Below are 19,013 nucleotides of genomic sequence, written 5' to 3'. Positions count from 1 at the left end.
GGCTAACTTTAAAATTAATTATCAAAAGTCGGAGGCGCTTGACGTCTCGCTCCCCCCGGGCCTTAGGGCAGCTCTTGCCCTTGCTTTCCCCTTCCGTTGGTCTCAAACTGCCATAAAATATCTCGGCGTTTGGATCCCTAGTTCTCTTGACGAACTCTTCTCCCTTAATTACCTACCGCTACTTAGGACAGTCCGCCTTGATCTGAAAAAGTGGTCCAGAGGCACTTATACATGGTTCGGCCGTTGTGCCATTTATAAAATGAATGTCATGCCCAGATTTCTGTATTTGCTACAAACCTTGCCCATCCATATTCCTCCTAGTTTCTTCAAGTCGCTGTACTCGGATCTGATCCGATTTGTTTGGCAGGGCAAGCGCGCCAGGCTGGCACGTGCCACCCTGACCCTCCCGAAAAAACGGGGCGGCCTGGGTCTTCCTGATCCTCGCCGCTACTATGAGGCTGCCCTTTTGCACCGGGTTCTGGATTGGTGCCGTCACTCTCCCTTCAAGCAGTGGATCTCCTTGGAGGGTTCCTTTTCACATGTCCCGTTGCACCTACTCCCCTGGCTGGACCCGGTCCCCACCCCTGCCCTCTCCTCTCACCCCACGATCGGGCCTACCCTCCGGGTATGTCGACTGCTCTTTCGCAAGGACGGCCTTTCTCCCTCCCCTTCCCTCCTTCTTCCTGTTTTGGGCTCTCCATCCTTCCCTCCGGGGCTTTCTCCAGGCCCTTTCCGCTCGTGGTTGAGGGCTGGTGTGCAGAGGGTCTTCCATTTCCGAGCCAATGGTCAGTGGCGCCCCCTTAGTGACATTCAATTAGACATGGCTCTCCCTGCTTTGGGGCCCTCGGGAGGGCTGCAACTCACCCATTTTCTCTCCTCCTACGCTGACCCGACCTCCTTTGATAGACCTCTTACGAGCTTCGAGAAAGCCTGTGTTGGCACTGGTCTTCAACGCCACTCCCTGTCAGAGTTTTATGCCCTTTTGGTCTCCCCTCCTCCGGACCACAGACCCTCTTTCCTCTCCAAATGGGAGGCTGATCTTAACCTTTCCTTTTCGGACGCGGACTGCTCTAGAATTTTGGAGCTTGCTCACAAGAGCTCATTGGCCTGTAAATATCAAGAGGCGGGCTACAAGATCCTTACCAGGTGGTACCATGTCCCTTCCCTTCTACATAAATTTTTCCCGTCTGCCTCTCCTCTTTGCTGGTGGTGTGGTTCGGAGGAGGGGACACTTCTCCATGTTTTCTGGAGCTGCCCAGTTCTGAGAGAGTTCTGGGATGGTGTCCATCGTTTAACGTCCCAGATTTTTCAGATTGATCTGCCTAATTCCCCGGCCTGCTTCCTCCTTCATCTGTCTGGGGTCTCCCGCAAGGCCTACCGGAAGTCTGCAGTTCGACACCTGATTAACGCAGCTAGGGCCTGTGTCCCGGCCTTGTGGAAATCCCCTAATCCCCCGTCTCTTTGCCACTGGGTTCGCAAGGTGGAGGACCTCCAAGCTATGGAGGATCTCACGGCGTCCTTACGAGATGCCTATGATGTCTTCCTTGGGGCCTGGTACCCTTGGATCCTCTTCCAGGGCTCTGACCAATACAGGTCCATAGTGGGCTGTGGGTGAGGTCTTGGAGTAGATGTGTCCCGGGACTCCCCCCCCCCTCCCCCCTTTTCCTCCTTTTTCCCTATTCCTTTCTCCTCCCTGTTGGCTTCCCCCCCCGTTTTTCTTTCCCCCCCCCCCCCTAGCTTACCTCTTGTCCCCCCCCCCTCAGATGGTTTTCTCCCGTTTCATTCTGTTCCCCCTTCGTCTTCTTTCATTTTACGTATTGACACAGTGTCGGCCGCTCCTCCCCCGTATTGTTGGTTGTGGTGAGGTTCGGCCTTTGAATTTGTCAGGCGACCCTCGTTATAGTTGGGTCCCCCGTGTTTTGTTATGTGATTGTTTTTGATTCATATATCTTTTATTTTCTCTCCTCTGTGACCTTGTTTTCATAAATAAAGAATTTATTAAAAAAAAAAAAAAGAATGGAACATTGACCACATGAAATACATGCCAAACAGGCATTGGTGCAGATTTCAGGTATAACTCACACCTCCGCCCCTGCCTGTCCTGTTCTGCACCCTGCTCTGCCCACTTTTTTTAAAAAAGTCACAAGCAGGTCAGCAAAAGGTGAAAGTGGCACAATTTTGGCAAATTTTTTGACTGTGCGCCACTCTTGCACCAGAAAATATTTGTGACGAATTCCCACCAATACCTATAGAAATATTTAACCTAAATATTGTAATTGTTACCGTTTTCTTTCCTAGCGGAGGACCAAAGACTCCCTTTCTTCTTTTGTCAAGTTTGGACATAATAATGTTCTGCGTCTGAGCTGCTGTCGTCTGAGCTGAGAAATTGATCAGCAATGGTTTGTATGTCTCCTTATCCAAATTATTCAACAGGAAATCCTAGAAATGAATATTTATAACAATAAGAATTGTTTGTTTGGGGTTTTTCCATTTCAAACCTGGCAAAATCCAGACAAATACACTTTTAGGCCCTAGGCACATGACCGTGTGCAGTGTGCGAGTCAGTGAAAACAAAATGGATGGCACACAGATTGGTATCCAAGTATTGTCCATGATTTTCACTGACCCATACACTTGAATGAATGGACAGGGACACAAAAATAGACAGGTATAGGACTTGCTTCATATTTTGTAGCTCTGTTCCACAGCACGGACAGACAACAGCAAACACTAGAGCTGTGGATATGGGTCCACAGAGAATGATACGACTATATATTATCTGCAATTGTGAAGTCCAGTTGTTTACCTAAGGATAAAAACTAGAGATGAGCGAACACTAAAATGTTCGAGGTTCGAAATTCGATTCGAACAGCCGCTCACTGTTCGAGTGTTCGAATGGGTTTCGAACCCCATTATAGTCTATGGGGAACATAAACTCGTTAAGGGGGAAACCCAAATTCGTGTCTGGAGGGTCACCAAGTCCACTATGACACCCCAGGAAATGATACCAACACCCTGGAATGACACTGGGACAGCAGGGGAAGCATGTCTGGGGGCATAAAAGTCACTTTATTTCATGGAAATCCCTGTCAGTTTGCGATTTTCGCAAGCTAACTTTTCCCCATAGAAATGCATTGGCCAGTGCTGATTGGCCAGAGTACGGAACTCGACCAATCAGCGCTGGCTCTGCTGGAGGAGGCGGAGTCTAAGATCGCTCCACACCAGTCTCCATTCAGGTCCGACCTTAGACTCCGCCTCCTCCGGCAGAGCCAGCGCTGATTGGCCGAAGGCTGGCCAATGCATTCCTATGCGAATGCAGAGACTTAGCAGTGCTGAATCAGTTTTGCTCAACTACACATCTGATGCACACTCGGCACTGCTACATCAGATGTAGCAATCTGATGTAGCAGAGCCGAGGGTGCACTAGAACCCCTGTGCAAACTCAGTTCACGCTAATAGAATGCATTGGCCAGCGCTGATTGGCCAATGCATTCTATTAGCCCGATGAAGTAGAGCTGAATGTGTGTGTTAAGCACACACATTCAGCACTGCTTCATCACGCCAATACAATGCATTAGCCAGTGCTGATTGGCCAGAGTACGGAATTCGGCCAATCAGCGCTGGCTCTGCTGGAGGAGGCGGAGTCTAAGGTCGGACCTGAATGGAGACTGGTGTGGAGCGATCTTAGACTCCGCCTCCTCCAGCAGAGCCAGCGCTGATTGGCCGAATTCCGTACTCTGGCCAATCAGCGCTGGCCAATGCATTCTATTAGCCCGATGAAGTAGAGCTGAATGTGTGTGCTAAGCACACACATTCAGCACTGCTTCATCACGCCAATACAATGCATTAGCCAGTGCTGATTGGCCAGAGTACGGAATTCGGCCAATCAGCGCTGGCTCTGCTGGAGGAGGCGGAGTCTAAGGTCGGACCTGAATGGAGACTGGTGTGGAGCGATCTTAGACTCCGCCTCCTCCAGCAGAGCCAGCGCTGATTGGCCGAATTCCGTACTCTGGCCAATCAGCGCTGGCCAATGCATTCTATTAGCCCGATGAAGTAGAGCTGAATGTGTGTGCTTAGCACACACATTCAGCTCTACTTCATTGGGCTAATAGAATGCATTGGCCAATCAGCGCTGGCCAATGTATTCTATTAGCTTGATGAAGCAGAGTGTGCACAAGGGTTCAAGCGCACCCTCGGCTCTGATGTAGCAGAGCCGAGGGTGCACAAGGGTTCAAGTGCACCCTCGGCTCTCCTACATCAGAGCCGAGGGTGCGCTTGAACCCTTGTGCAGCCTCAGCTCTGCTACATCAGAGCCGAGGGTGCGCTTGAACCCTTGTGCACACTCTGCTTCATCAAGCTAATAGAATGCATTGGCCAGCACTGATTGGCCAGAGTACGGAATTCGGCCAATCAGCGCTGGCCAATGCATCCCTATGGGAAAAAGTTTATCTCACAAAAATCACAATTACACACCCGATAGAGCCCCAAAAAGTTATTTTTAATAACATTCCCCCCTAAATAAAGGTTATCCCTAGCTATCCCTGCCTGTACAGCTATCCCTGTCTCATAGTCACAAAGTTCACATTCTCATATGACCTGGATTTGAAATCCACTATTCGTCTAAAATGGAGGTCACCTGATTTCGGCAGCCAATGACTTTTTCCAATTTTTTTCAATGCCCCCAGTGTCGTAGTTCCTGTCCCACCTCCCCTGCGCTGTTATTGGTGCAAAAAAGGCGCCAGGGAAGGTGGGAGGGGAATCGAATTTTGGCGCACTTTACCACGCGGTGTTCGATTCGATTCGAACATGGCGAACACCCTGATATCCGATCGAACATGTGTTCGATAGAACACTGTTCGCTCATCTCTAATAAAAACACTACAAAACTTCATGGCTTTTCTGGGCATTGTACATTTTGATAAAATAACAGAACTCTTCACATGGATTGTTTGATTCAAGTAATCTAAAAATATTAAGGTCACATTTTCGTACAGTGCAAAAATTCTACTAAGGAAATAACTTTCATATAACAATTCATAACATTCCCTCCAAATACATGATTATTAGAGATGAGCGAACAGTAAAATGCTCGAGGTTCAATATTCGTTTCTAGTAGCCTCTCAATATTCGACTACTCGAATCGAATATCAAACCCTATTATAGCCTATGGGGGGAAAATGCTCGTTTCAGGGGTAGGCAACGCTCGATCAAATTATACTTACCAAGTCCACGAGTGAGGGTTGGGCTGGATCCTCCGAGAAGTCTTCTCCTTTCAGCGTCCCCGCGGCTTCTTCCAGCTCTTCATTCACTCTGCCAAGCATCGGGCCTAGGCAGAGCCAACTGCGCATGCCCGCACTACAAGCGGACATGTGCAGTCGGCTCTGCCCGGGCCCGATGCCTGGCAGAATGAATGAAGAGCCGGAGGACGCCGCGGGGAAGCTGCACGGAGAAGACTTCTAAAGGTAGGAGAAGAACCAGCATTGATTGGCCGACTGTATAGCATTCGGCCAATCAATGCTGGTTCTGCATCAAACTTTTACATTCGAACAGCTAGTAGTACTTGATCGAGTACGAGTATTTCGAATACCGTAGTACTCGATCGAATACCTACTCGATCGAGTACTACTCGCTCATCTCTAATGATTATGTGAATATTGCAATAGAGAATAGGTCAGGTATAGTATAAGGTGTCATTCACATATAGTGTTTTGACCACATTTTTGTTGCATTCATTGTGTTTTTTTCCATATACAGTGAAACTTCTCCAAAAGACTGCTTCTTCCAGAAGACCACTTCCTTACCCAAAGCACATTTTTGGGATTCCAGTTTTTCATACAAACAATTGATTGTCTCCAAGACGTTTCATTGTAGTTTTGAGTCTGGTGCTGTTTTGGGGCTATTCTTCCTATAACCCTCCAATTAAGAAAAAACAATACAGAAATACAATGTGTGTTCTACTACAAAAAAGCCTAATGAATTTTAAGATATGAAATTTTCGCCAGATTTACATTTTAATGCAGTCTTTAAATCTCTTTTCATGGATTTCTCTATAAAGTACTGTAGTTTTCAGACTATAAGATTCACCTAGGTTTTCGAGGAGGAAAATAGGGAAAAAAATTTTGAAACAAAAAATGTGGTAAAATATTTAATACACGGGAGTTGTAGTTTTGCAACAGCTGCAAAGCCACATTGACAGGTTGCCTTGCACTTGTACCGTGATGCATAGGACATCTTTTTTTATGGGGCTAGATGCACTTTTTAGTTATACCATTTTGGGGAATGTCTATTGCTTTGACCACTTTTTATTCAAATCAGAGACGAAACAGCGAAAAAAATTGCAGTTTGGCACTTTTGATTCTTTTTCCCGCTATGACGTTCACCCTATGCGAAAAATATTTTTATAAGTTTGTAGACCGGGGACTTTCGAACATAGGGTTACCTAATGTATATGTGTTTCGCAGTAACTTTCTACTTTTATATGTAATCTAGGGAAAGGAGTGATTAGGAACTTTTTGTTATTTTTTTAATATATTTTTTTTACTTTTTTTTTTAATTTAATTTTTTGTTTTACTACTTTATTAGCCCCCTAAAGGTCTTGAACCTGCATCATCAGGGTTTACAAATAGTAATGCGCCAATAGTTCCAGGTCTCTGCCATACATTATAGTGGAGACCCAGTAGCTATAGCGACTACTCTACAGCAGGGCAACCGCCATCATCTTTACAGACCCAGCATCTGCTGTTATAGCATGGTGGATGCCAGGACGGGTTCGCACCACTGGTGCCCTGTGCTCTTCACAGATGAAAGCAGGTTCACACTGAGCACATATGACAGACATGACAGAGTCTGGAGATGCCGGGGAGAGCGATCTGCTGCCTGCAACATCCTTCAGCTTGACTGGTTTAGCAGTGGGTCAGTAATGGTGTGGGGTGGCATTTCTTTGGAGGGCTGCACAGCCCTCCATGTGCTTACCAGAGGTAGTCTGACTGCCATTAGGTACCGAGATGAGATCCTCAGACCCCTTGTGAGACCATATGCTGGTGTGGTTGGCTATGTGTTCCTCCTAATACAGGAAAATGGAGTGGCTGGAGTGTGTCAGCAGTTCCTGCAAGATGACTGTATTAATGCTATGGACTGGCCTGCCAGTTTCCCAAACCTGAATCCGATTCATGGGACATCATGTCTCGCTCCATCCACCAATATCACGTTGCACCACAGACTGTCCAGGAGTCAGGCAGATGCTTTAGTCCAGGTCTGAGAGGAGATCCCTCAGGAGACCATCAGGAACCACATCAAGAGCATGCCTAGGCATTGTAGGGAGGTCATACAGGCACGTGGAGGGCACACACTCATTTTAAGATGTTTTAAGGACATTACATGAAAATTGGATCAGCCTGTAGTGTGTTTTTCCACTTTAATTTTGGGGGTGACTCTAAATCCAGGCCTCCATTGGTTAATAAATTAGATTTCCATTGATGATTTTTGTGTGATTTTGTTGTCATCATATTCAACTTTGTACAGAACAAAGTATTCAATGAGTATATTTCATTCATTCAGATCTAGGATGTGTTATTTTAGTGTCCCTTTATTTTTTTGAGCTGTGTATAATGTAATACTTGGGTTAATCTCAGTTTACATTACAACAATATTCTATTACCCAAGTTTCAGACCATAATGCGAATAGAAGTGTATAGAATGAGAATGTCTGTAAAATATGTAAATTTACACTTTCTAAACACAATATCATTATTCAGTCTTTTATAGTACTGTAACAGAAATTATGTGTGCTACTGTAAGATATCGCATCCAATGATGTCAGTATAACTACTGGCCTGGTAAACAAAATTCCCGGTAGCGATAAACTTATTTAAGATGGAAACATAAAAACCCACACAGGGGATGTTATATGTCTAACAGTAACAATATGATTGATTGAATTTTTAGAACTACTCTAATTAAAACAGAAAAAGATAAGCATGTACAATGACATGAGGCACTGGGGACTACTTAGATGATTGTGAGTGAGATCATTAGGGCATTATTGCTCAAATAAACATTTCATTGCTTGATGCTGCTTGAAAGATGAATGAGTGAAATTCCCATTGATGGATCTAGGGGATAGTCATTTTTTCCTATATGGTCAGAAATAATAAACCATATGAAGCCGTGGTAAAGAAAAGAAATAAAAAGATAATGGGATTCAACATATGGCTGAGAGAATAATTCATTCATCTTTATAGGCAGTGGTGATGCAAAACAAGAAATTAACCCATTCCATGTTTAGAATTTAGTATAGAACTACATTTCTGCATAAATGGATTAGTTTGTATTTATTTGCAGTGATATTTTATACTCTGAAACCAATAATGTATACGGGAATCTTTTATGCTTACTTTCAGATAATACACCCTTCCCATCTGTTAGAATGCTACCCATTAATCTTAGCAACAATCTTAGTGGGTGGTTGGGGCTTACTGAAAGGGGTGTTAAACCTTGAGGCTGGGGCCCCACTTAGCATGAATGCCGAAATTTTGCCACAGCGAATTGCAGTACAGTACCTGCAAAATGTATGGGATTGTGGCTAATCCCATTGACACACTGCATCGAATACAGGGGCATAACTACCATAGAGGCAGTGGAGGCGGCTGCCACAGCGCCCGGGCCATTAGGGGGCCCGGTTACAACTGCTACCGCTGTGTTTTGGTTTTTTGTTTTTTTAATAGGCCGTTGCGGCCCCTATTCACTTGCCGATCCTGGCTGGTCCGGGATCGGCAAGTGACACCGCGGGCCCCACAAATGCTATCATTATACTCGGGGGTCTTTGCAGTAGTATAATAATCGGCAGATCGGGAGAGGTAAGGGAATGTAACAAACAGTGTTACTTACTAGAGATGAGCGAGTACTGTTTGGATCAGCTGATCCGAACAGCATGCTCCATAGAAATGAATGGATGCACCTGGTACTTCCGCTTTGATGTCGGCCGGCCGCTTAACCCCCCACGTGTCAGCTACGTCCATTCATTTCTATGCGAGCGTGCTGTTCGGATCGGCTGATCCGAACAGTACTCGCTCATATTACTTACCTCTCCACGATCCTGCCAGGCCTCGTTTCTGACGTCTCTGACGTCACATGAACCCGGCCTGCGTCCCGGGTCATGTGACGTTCGACGTCATTTCAGAAGGACGCCGGCGGAGAAGACAGCGTAGGAGCCGGGGACAGGTAAGAAACAGTAATTTTTTATGTTTTTATTCCCCCGGGTCTCCGATTATTATAATAATTGTTTATGGGTGTCCACTATGGGGTATAATACTGTGTGCAGGGGACACTGTTGGGGATGATACTGTGTGCAGGGGCCAGTAAGGGACATAATACTGTGTGCAGGGGCCACTATGGGGGATAATACTGTGTCCAGGGGCCAGTAAGGGACATAATACTGTGTGCAGAGGCCACTATGGGGGATAATACTGTGTGCAGGGGCCAATAAGGGACATAATACTGTGTGCAGGGGACACTAATGGACATAATACTGTTTGCAGGGGCCACTATGGGGGATAATACTGTGTGCAGGGGCCAGTAAGGGACATAATACTGTGTGCAGGGGACACTAATGGATATAAAACTGTGTGCAGGGGCCACTATGGGACATAATACTGTGTGCAGGGGACACTAATGGATATAATACTGTGTGCAGGGGCCACTATGGGACATAATACTGTGTGCAGGGCTTACTAAATGACATAATAGAGTGCAGAGGAGGGGGTCGGTCGAGGTCTTCGACGTCGGTGTCGGTTGGGGGGGGGGGCCATGTCAAAAGTTCGCCATGGGGCCCCGCCATTCCTAGTTACGCCACTGATCGAATATGCTGCATTTTCAAAAGCCATTGTGTTTTTGTAAATCACAACCTGTCATTCCGTATAGGTATAACTGAAACAGGAAGTCCGCAAAACTCTGCAGACTCTCTGTGAAAACAGCAGTGGGAAAAACTGTGAAGCGTTTCCGCCACGATTTTTCCTGCAGCACTTTTGGGCTGTGGCTCTCTAACGTGGGACCTTAGCCTCAAAATGTTTCAGCATAAATTCGACCTAAAACTACATCAGACTTTCACACAAGTACATAAAGAGAACCAAATCAAAGAAATTCGTCAAAAACATCAGACTTTGTTATAGAAGAAAATGTTCCAATATGACATACTGGAGTGCCACTCACAAGAGTGGCAAAAGTATGTGAACCTTTAGGGTAAGTTCACACAACACCTGAGTATTATTACACCTTCAGATTATCTGTTAATCCGGAAAGTTCACATAATCCTAAAGCTAAGTTCACACAGGGTTTTTTGGTCCGGAACCTGAGGCGGAGGCAGCCTCAGGTTCCGGACCAAAAAAACGGGTAGCCGCAACTGAATGCCGATGCACTGTATCCAGTCATGCACTCCGCTCCGGACTAGGCCTAATGAATGGGCCTAGTCGGGACGGAGTGTCTTCAGGATGAATTGTGAAGCCAATCTGCTTGAAGAATGAGCATCTTGCTTCTTTTTCAGGGAGCCGGAACAAACGGCTCCTGGAAAAAAGACCTGAGTGGCTCCCATTGATTTCAATGGGAACCGTCTTTTTGGTCAGGGTTTTGAGGCGATTACCGCCTAAGCCTTAAAGGAGACCTGTCAGGTCAATTTCGGACACTAAACAACCCATGGGTCCTTATAGACCTAGGGTTTAGGCACATGGAGTTTTTTGGTCCGGAAACTGAGGCAGAGGCCGCCTCAGTTTCCAGACCAAAAAACGGGTAGCCGCGACTGGGTCGCACACTCCGCTCCGGATTAGGGCTTAGTCAGGAGTGTCTTCAGGCCTCGCGAATTGGCCTGAAGAATGAGCATGTCCGTTCTTTTTTCCGGGAGCCAGAACAAATCGCTCCCGGAAAAAAGACCTGAACAGCTCCCATTGATTTCAAGAAAGGGATGGTTAATCTCATCCACACATTGCTGATAAAAAGACCTGTGGGAAAGTTGAAACACAGCATATTAATTTTAGCTATGGAATCACAAGCATTTTTCCCACATATTTAATAAGGGAAGGTAAAAAGCAGAGAAACCTGCAGCAAAAACACAATGAAAAACAATTCAGAAAAAATGCAATGCATTTTGCTGTGCTTTATTCTGCAGTGCTTTTTAGTTCACGTTGCCTGTGCCTTAAAGTGAATACTAATGACTTTGACAATAGAGTTTCTTTTACTGAGTGTTCATTAAATTCCAGGACGGAATTAGGTTGATCCCTGTTATTACATTGCACATTAAACTATAAAATAAAAAATATAAAAGTGTAGCAAAAGTGTAGCCTAGCTGGGACATCTCATTATTTATGCATGTTCCAAACATAGGTAGTAGAAAAATACACAATTGTAAGAAAATAACTTAAAAGTAAGTTAATAGGAGGAATGGAAATGGATATGTGTAGAAATAATACCATGATATAAAATTGTTGCTTTACATTATACCAATTAATGAAAAATCCCTGTAATATCAAACGCTATTTCACACACTCAGGTCTGCACATTACTGTTCATTACACAATTAATGTTGTTTACAGTATATACAGCTCATTAACCTAACCAATTTTAATGGTCAATGAGGGAAGCTAGACTTGCAACCAAATCATGTTTCACACATGAAAAGGTTCATTCTGAATTATTAGAGAACTTACAGGTTCCTGTGTAGCAATGCTGTGAGCGCCATACACACTAACAAATGTATATTTTATCCCTTGTTCTGCTGTCATTGTATTCCCAGCTCCCCTTTCTTCAGTTATGTTTAACCTCATTTGAAAGATGTTAAAAAACATGGAATTTACCCCCTAAGGACAGTCATTTTTTGTTTTTTTCATTTCTGGTTTTATCTCTTCAGAAAAAGGCACCAAAATAAAGTTATGTCAGGCTAAGGCCCCACGGGCCGTAAACGTAGTGATACAGCGCTGTGGGAAGAACCGCTGCGTGAATGCATTGCGGTTCTTTCCGCAGCGCTTTGAAGAGAAAGTTCACAGAGTTTTCCTCTGCCGACTTTCTCTTCCCATTATATCTACTGGAAAGCCGCCGGCGTTTCCGTAGATATAAATGACATGCTGCGATTTGCAAAGCCGCAACGGCTTTGCAAATCGCAGCGTGTCCGCGCTGCGATCTTTTCCGCAAAGTGGGGATGGGATTCGCATGAATCCCATCCACTTTGCCTGCACTGTACAATGCTGCGATTTTTCCCACAGGTGGCGTTTTGGCCCATGGGGCCTAATACAAAATACTGCACTGAAATCCCCTTTCTCCCCTATGTATCACTTCGCCTACTGTATTATTAACAGACTCTCTCCTTCTGACTATCAGTACCGGGAGTATGGGTGTAATACAGAGTATCTGAGGCTGGAGGAGAAGGCGAAGTCACTTCAAAAACTTATATATCAGGCAGGGACACATATTTCATGAGAAGCCTCAAAGTGGATCCTCATGGAATAAACTGGGAGGAAAGCATTTTTTAATCGGCCATTACTTGTTGTGTTATTGCAACTCCTGTTCAGTCCGCCCTCTAGGCAGCACTACAGTTACGTCAAAACACTGAGGAAAGCCGAGATGCTACATATATTGTCCCTGCATCCTTCAGCATCAAGTACAGCACGCCAAGGAGGCGACAGTGGAGGATGGCTAGAAAAAGGGGTCATAAACCGTGTGCAGGGCCAGAAGAAGGGAGTCATATACCGTGTCCAGGGCCAGAAAAAGGGAGTCATAAACCGTGTGCAGGGCCAGAAGAAGGGAGTCATAATAGTGTGCAGGGCCAGAAGAAGGGAGTCATATACCGTGTCCAAGGCCAGAAGAAGGGAGTCATAAACCGTGTGCAGGACCAGAAGAAGGGAGTCATATACCGTGTCCAGGGCCAGAAAAAGGGAGTCATAAACCGTGTGCAGGGCCAGAAGAAGGGAGTCATATACCGTGTGCAGGGCCAGAAAAAGGGAGTCATAAACCGTGTGCAGGGCCAGAAAAAGGGAGTCATAAACCGTGTCCAAGGCCAGAAGAAGGGAGTCATATACCGTGTGCAAGGCCAGAAAAAGGGAGTCATATACCATGTGCAGGGCCAAAAAAAGGGAATCATATACCATGTGCAGGGCCATAAAAAGGGAGTCATATGTCATGTTGTGGGCCAAAAAAAAAGTTGGGTTGGGTATCTTTTTTGGGTGGGGGGCTTTCTCTTAGGCAGAAGAGACGCTAGGTTCACCCCGATCTCAGACACTACAAAACATAAGATCATGATTTGATGATTCTCATCTCTCTTATGACACCAAGCCCACTGTTTTATCTTTATTATTTCTGGTGATATACCCACTTGAAAGCATGTTTGGAACTGAAAGCAGCTGTAGATGAATATAAATGAATAAATAAAAGAGTATGTTCACATGGAGGAATTTGGAGCTAATTTTGAGAAAGATTCCGCCTCATAATTAGCTCCAGACCCAAATTCCACCTGAACTTTGTTTCCCATTCATTTCAATGGGAGGCAGATTTTTTCTGCATCCAGTCGCGGCTAGTCATTTTTTGGAGCGGATTCTGAGGCAGCCTCCGACTCAAAATCTGGACCAAAAAACCCCATCTGAACTTACCCTTAGGTGGACTTTGCCTGAAATTCCAATTGAAATAAATGCAAGTCTGTAAAAACAACAATCCTCTATTTATGACAAGCCACACGAAACACAGCTTCTTGATGCTATGTCTAAGAGCGCCTGGATAGCATTTTTTTAGTTTTCGACATATACTACCAACTATATTTAAAAATGTGGTGTAAATGGGCCAAAACAGGGTCACAATGGAAAAATATTTTTTATATGGTGATCACAACTGTCTAAATTGCTAATTTCCAAAGTCAATTCCATTTAGAACAAAAACTAAATAAATAAATACAATAGTAATAGATTGAATACTTACAATAATGTAAGTACTTTTTCCAGTACCAGTTGGACCCACAAAGACAGAAGGCTTCTGGTGTGTTGTCAGCAACTTCATTAATTCTGTGTACCTCACTGTGTCCAAAGTGGGTACAATTATTTCATTAAACATCATATCGCGTGGTATAGGTGGCACCGAGCTCAAGTCTTCTGTCCATAGCTCCCATCTTCCAACACCCTATTCATCAATATATAAACATATTAGACTGTTGTTAGTCATTAGTCATTCCACACTATTCATACATTATTGGCTAAAGAATACTTGTAGGGGAAAGTTCAGACTTGTAGAATAATAAAAGAGCACCAGACAGAGTTCTTTTTTTTTTTTTTTTTTTTTTTTAAATGTAGATCGTGAGCCCACATAGAGCTCACAATGTACATTTTTTCCCTATCAATATGTCTTTTTGGAAAATGGGATGGAAATCCATGCAAACACGGGGAGAACATACAAACCCCTTGCAGATGGTTTTTTGCCTTTGGTGGGATTTGAACACAGCGCTGCAAGGCTGCAGTGCTAACCACTGAGCCACCATGTGGACAGCAGACAGTGGACACTTGGCAGACAACATCATAGTCAATGCGGACCGCTGGTCTCCATGTGTAACTGCTGTTCTAGCAGTCAGGCTCTTGAAACATCGGAAACTGGGTGCTAGTCTGAACCTAGCCTTAAAAGCATGCACCACATGAATTACTGAGGCTATTTGCATCACATTACTAACGCATAATGGCCAGAATAATTTTTTTTTCATCTAAATTGTTGCGCAGTGCATTGAAGAAATACCTCTTTCACAAATCGGTAGTCATAAACAGTATTTTCCTTAGGAATTGGAACAGTAAAAGGTTTTTCAGGTGGATCGACTGGATGTAAAATTTTAAATCGAGTCCTTGTTTCTTCACTAAGTGGTCCTTCTATTATTTCCCTCAGGAGTTTGTCAAACTTCAGGCGATCGTCTTCCTTGCAACTTCCTCCAACTGACCAAACCAGAGAAAACACAAATATGCCCTTGAAGAAGAAATCAATAGAAATTAGAATAATACTTCATGTCACATTCAGCTTTACTTTACGCCAACTGAAATTTCATCATTATGCGTACTGATAAACTATAAGACCCCTGGTCAATATTATATATATACTCAGTGTTGTTAAATTCATCTACATACCTCTAACCAAGAGCAAATGTCCCTCTCATTCATGCTGTGAATTATAGATTCATCAGAAAATTCATCCAACATACAATCCATCAGGTTCATAAGAGATCTGACCAAATTTGTATCAGATGTTGGCGACAATTCCTACAATTTAATAAATATCATGTAAGAAACCATAAAACAATGAGAAATAAACACAATTCTAGTTGCTTGCCATTTTTTATCTAAATTTACTTAAGAATCATTAGGTGTCTATATACTGTATATGACGTACAGAAGTAGCAGCGTTCACCCGAACTTCTACATTTGGTTAAACTGCTGAGGCATGATATCTTATCATTGTAGGCAAAAAAAAAACATTAAAAAGCCATTGGAAAATTATTATTGCAATGATTTTTCATTAGTTTTAGTTGTCTTATCTGTTATAAAGATATCGTGTTGTGACAGTTTAACCAGTTACAGACGTTTTCAGGTTAACTCTGCTACATCTGTATATCATCATGTACATATATGCTCAGTGATGAATCTTGCTTCATGAGTTTTCTTGTTACCTTGGCACATTTTCGAATCATTTGAAGGCATGGAGGAACCATCCTGTCAAACAAGCCTTCAATAAAGGTTTTATGCATTTTGCTGAGTCCAGATGGTAAGAGGTTGAGCCAGGAGACCATAACCGGTCTCCAACCGAGCATGGTTGGTTCCATGTAAATCATACCACATCTGGATACCTATTAAAAATAGAATTCAATATTATTACATTATCTCACAACTATTGACTTACACAACATAGAACAAAACTGTGTAGTAAATATCTAAACATTTATGTTCGGTGGTGACCTGCTATGATAACACAATTTGCTGAGGAACTATTGAGGTACTGTTTTTTGGAAATTGTTAGTAACCACATTCTTATTGATAAAATTAATATAATACTCCCAGAAAAAAAAAATATTCTGTGGCTACATACGGTTGCAGGAGATGCCACTTCTAAATCCATAGGCTCAAATATAAGGCTCATTTGAGGTGACATCTGAATAATTTCTCCACTCATCAAACACAACTTTTTGTTATCATCTAGCACTGTATTCATATTTTCAATCCAAACAGCATCAACTGGTCCGTCAAAGATGAGCCATTTTCTATCTGGCGTCTAAAAAAAAAAAAAAAAAAAAAGGAACACAAATATTTTTTAGCAAACCTTTTTTTTCTGCTCAGCAACAATTAAGTACCATAGTCACATTTTATTCCATGCTATTCATTAGTTTATTTAATGAAACAAAAAAAAAAGAGGCTCCACTAGCGTACCGATAATAAAGCCAGAAATTCTTTATTTGTTAAGATTTACTATATCTAGTCAGAATTCACACCATAAAATAGTGGTGCCCCTAACTGATCTGAAGAGTATTATTGTATATACTCGAGTATAAGCCGACCCGAATATAAGCCGAGGCCCCTAATTTTACCACAAAAACCTGGGAAAACTTATTGACTTGAGTATAAGCCTAGGGGGGAAATGCAGCAGCTACTGGAAAATTTCAAAAATTAAAATGGTCGGAGCTTTTGGGTACAGTAGGTGCTGGGAAAGGGGAGGGGGTGTTTTGGTTGTCTGTCTGCTCCTTCCCTGAGCTTGAGGACTGAGGTTTTTCCCCCCCCCCACTTGGAATTCAACCTGGCTGTATATAGGGTATCTGCAGTGCTCCTATTAACCCCTTCCCGACGGAACAGGAGCACTGCAGACTCTATATTCAGTAGAGCGGGCAGTTTCAGACACAGGGATACCTAATGTGTATGCGTTTTACAGTCATTTTCTACTTTCGTATGTATTCTAGGGAAAGGAGGGATTTAGAACTTTTATTTTTCTATTTTGTTTAAACCCTTTTTTTTTTTTTTTGTACTATTTTATGGGAAATTCTATACATTAATATTGTGGCTGGTCATAGACACCCCCCCCCCTCCTAAAAAAAAAAAAAATTTTGACGACTCGAGGGGGGCTTTTTCGGCTCAAAAACTGGGCTGAAAAATTCGGCTTATACTCGAGTATATACGGTACTTTTCTATTCCTTTGGGCCAATAATCACCCTTGTTCCAGAGAAAACAATGGTTTATCACAAGTAAATGTGAGAAAAATCAAACCCAAACTTGGTTAAAAAAAAAAAACTGTAGTTTAAATAAAATGCTACTAGCCAATACCCCAACTGATTCAACTCCCTTTAGGACACACTTGCAAATTGATTCCATCTCCCCTTATTTCAAGCCAGCCATAAATTGGATGACAGCTACTCTTATTTATATATCATTCCCTTCATCTATAAAGGACAGTTCATTTTACTCCCACAGCTGAGCATCTGAGTTATAATGATATACATAGTGGTTTTCTAAAAATTGACAAGAGTTCATGACTTCATCATAGAAAGAAAATGTATGAGTATTACTTACAAAAGATAAATTTAAGATTTTAGGTTTAAAGTGGTTATCCATCGTTTCAAAACTGATATGCCTTTGTCAAGGATCTTTTTATAACAATAATTTTTTAAAAATTTTTAACATATAATAATCTGCAGTATTTAACATTAGATTATAAAGAATACAAATCTCTTTTTATATAGCTTGCTTAACGTATTAACACACAAATTCGGAATACACACACGTAACGGAATATAAGTGTTAAAACCTTATATCTAACAGTTTGAAGAAAGAATTTGAGGGGGGTCGGTTTACACCAGAATCTGTCCATATATCCCAAGCATTTTGACATTTTGTACCATTTATCTATTTGTTGCAGTCATGTATTCATATTTATAATCCGAACGATCAAGTTATTTCATTCATATTTGGAATTTCCAATTATTTACATTTTTTGTAACTATTGTTGTGAGATTGTGACATTGAACTGTACTATGGGTTGTGGAGAAACTTTCAAGGCGGTAGTGTTGGAAAAAATAGTGCAGTAACATGTTAGGAAAAAAACATTTCAGAGTTAAATACTTTTACATTAAAAAAAAGCAAAAGTATTCTAGCTATGATAATTTTATTGACTATCTAGAAAAATGACATTTGCAAACTTTTAACACACAGAGGCTCTTTCTTTAGGTAATGTACAAATGAATAAAAAAACGACCATAACATTTAGAAGATGCTACACAAGAACAAATTACCTTTATGTAATATCTTCTAAGTGTTCTGCCCCTTTTCTTAGTCATTTATATGTAAATTATGTGAAGAAGGATCTACCATGAAGGCACAAGTGTACAAGCCCCATTTCTGGTGTAATATGTAGTAGGAATCTAAGAACCCTAGAAATGTACATCTTAAGGAAATTCCACAAGAGGTGTAGAATGGGACATTCCCAAAATATGTGGAGGATTGTCCACATGAGAGTGGAACTCCTCCAGCAATTAGGGCTTGATTTTTGGAACATCCTTGAAAGTCTGTATGATGTATAGTACCATCTGAATGATATTTTAAAGTAAGATTCATAGGCTCTGTCACCCTAAGCATTTTGGTATTTTTGTTTAAACAAATCGTTAAGACATTCCAAAGATAAAAACCCCTTTAGTGTTAGATGTAAACTAGCCAAGGCATGTCAAACTCAGGGTACCCCGAGGGCCACATGAGTAACAAGAGGTTGTTGCGAGGGCCGCACACAGCAGCTAATGGCTAGGGCCTAGGGGACTGATCACTAATACCATGCATCGCAAAAATCCGGCATTTCTATTGCAGGCTACATAGAGTAGCCTAAAATAGAAAGTATAGAATGACAGGCTGGAGCCTCACAAGGCTCCCGGCTGCCATAAAAATGCACGCAGGCGCCGAATCTTGCTCCAGGTGCCTGCGATTGGCACCTCAGTTAAAGCTGGCAGACACCATTATTGTGTTGGAGTGCTGGGGAAGAGTTGG

At 42.7% G+C, this 19,013-nt stretch overlaps 1 protein-coding gene across 1 annotated transcript in view; it reads right to left on the bottom strand.

Annotated features, from left to right (window-relative positions):
• Nucleotides 1-19,013, bottom strand: part of DNAH7 (dynein axonemal heavy chain 7) — a 263,832-nt gene that overhangs the window by 140,854 nt on the left and 103,965 nt on the right. Inside the window, exons 31-36 of the mRNA XM_075284818.1 lie at nt 16,084-16,266; nt 15,668-15,844; nt 15,129-15,260; nt 14,749-14,970; nt 13,948-14,145; nt 2,284-2,439 (exon numbers count right to left, since the gene is read on the bottom strand). Of these exons, the coding sequence (XP_075140919.1) occupies nt 2,284-2,439; nt 13,948-14,145; nt 14,749-14,970; nt 15,129-15,260; nt 15,668-15,844; nt 16,084-16,266 (1,068 nt within the window). The remainder of the gene's footprint in view (nt 1-2,283; nt 2,440-13,947; nt 14,146-14,748; nt 14,971-15,128; nt 15,261-15,667; nt 15,845-16,083; nt 16,267-19,013) is intronic.

The sequence above is a fragment of the Leptodactylus fuscus genome, chromosome 8 (assembly GCF_031893055.1).
Source record: "Leptodactylus fuscus isolate aLepFus1 chromosome 8, aLepFus1.hap2, whole genome shotgun sequence".
Classification (NCBI taxonomy): Eukaryota; Metazoa; Chordata; class Amphibia; order Anura; family Leptodactylidae; genus Leptodactylus; species Leptodactylus fuscus.
The sequence above is the reverse complement of the archived record's forward strand: the minus strand, read 5'-3'. Positions and strand labels throughout refer to the sequence as shown.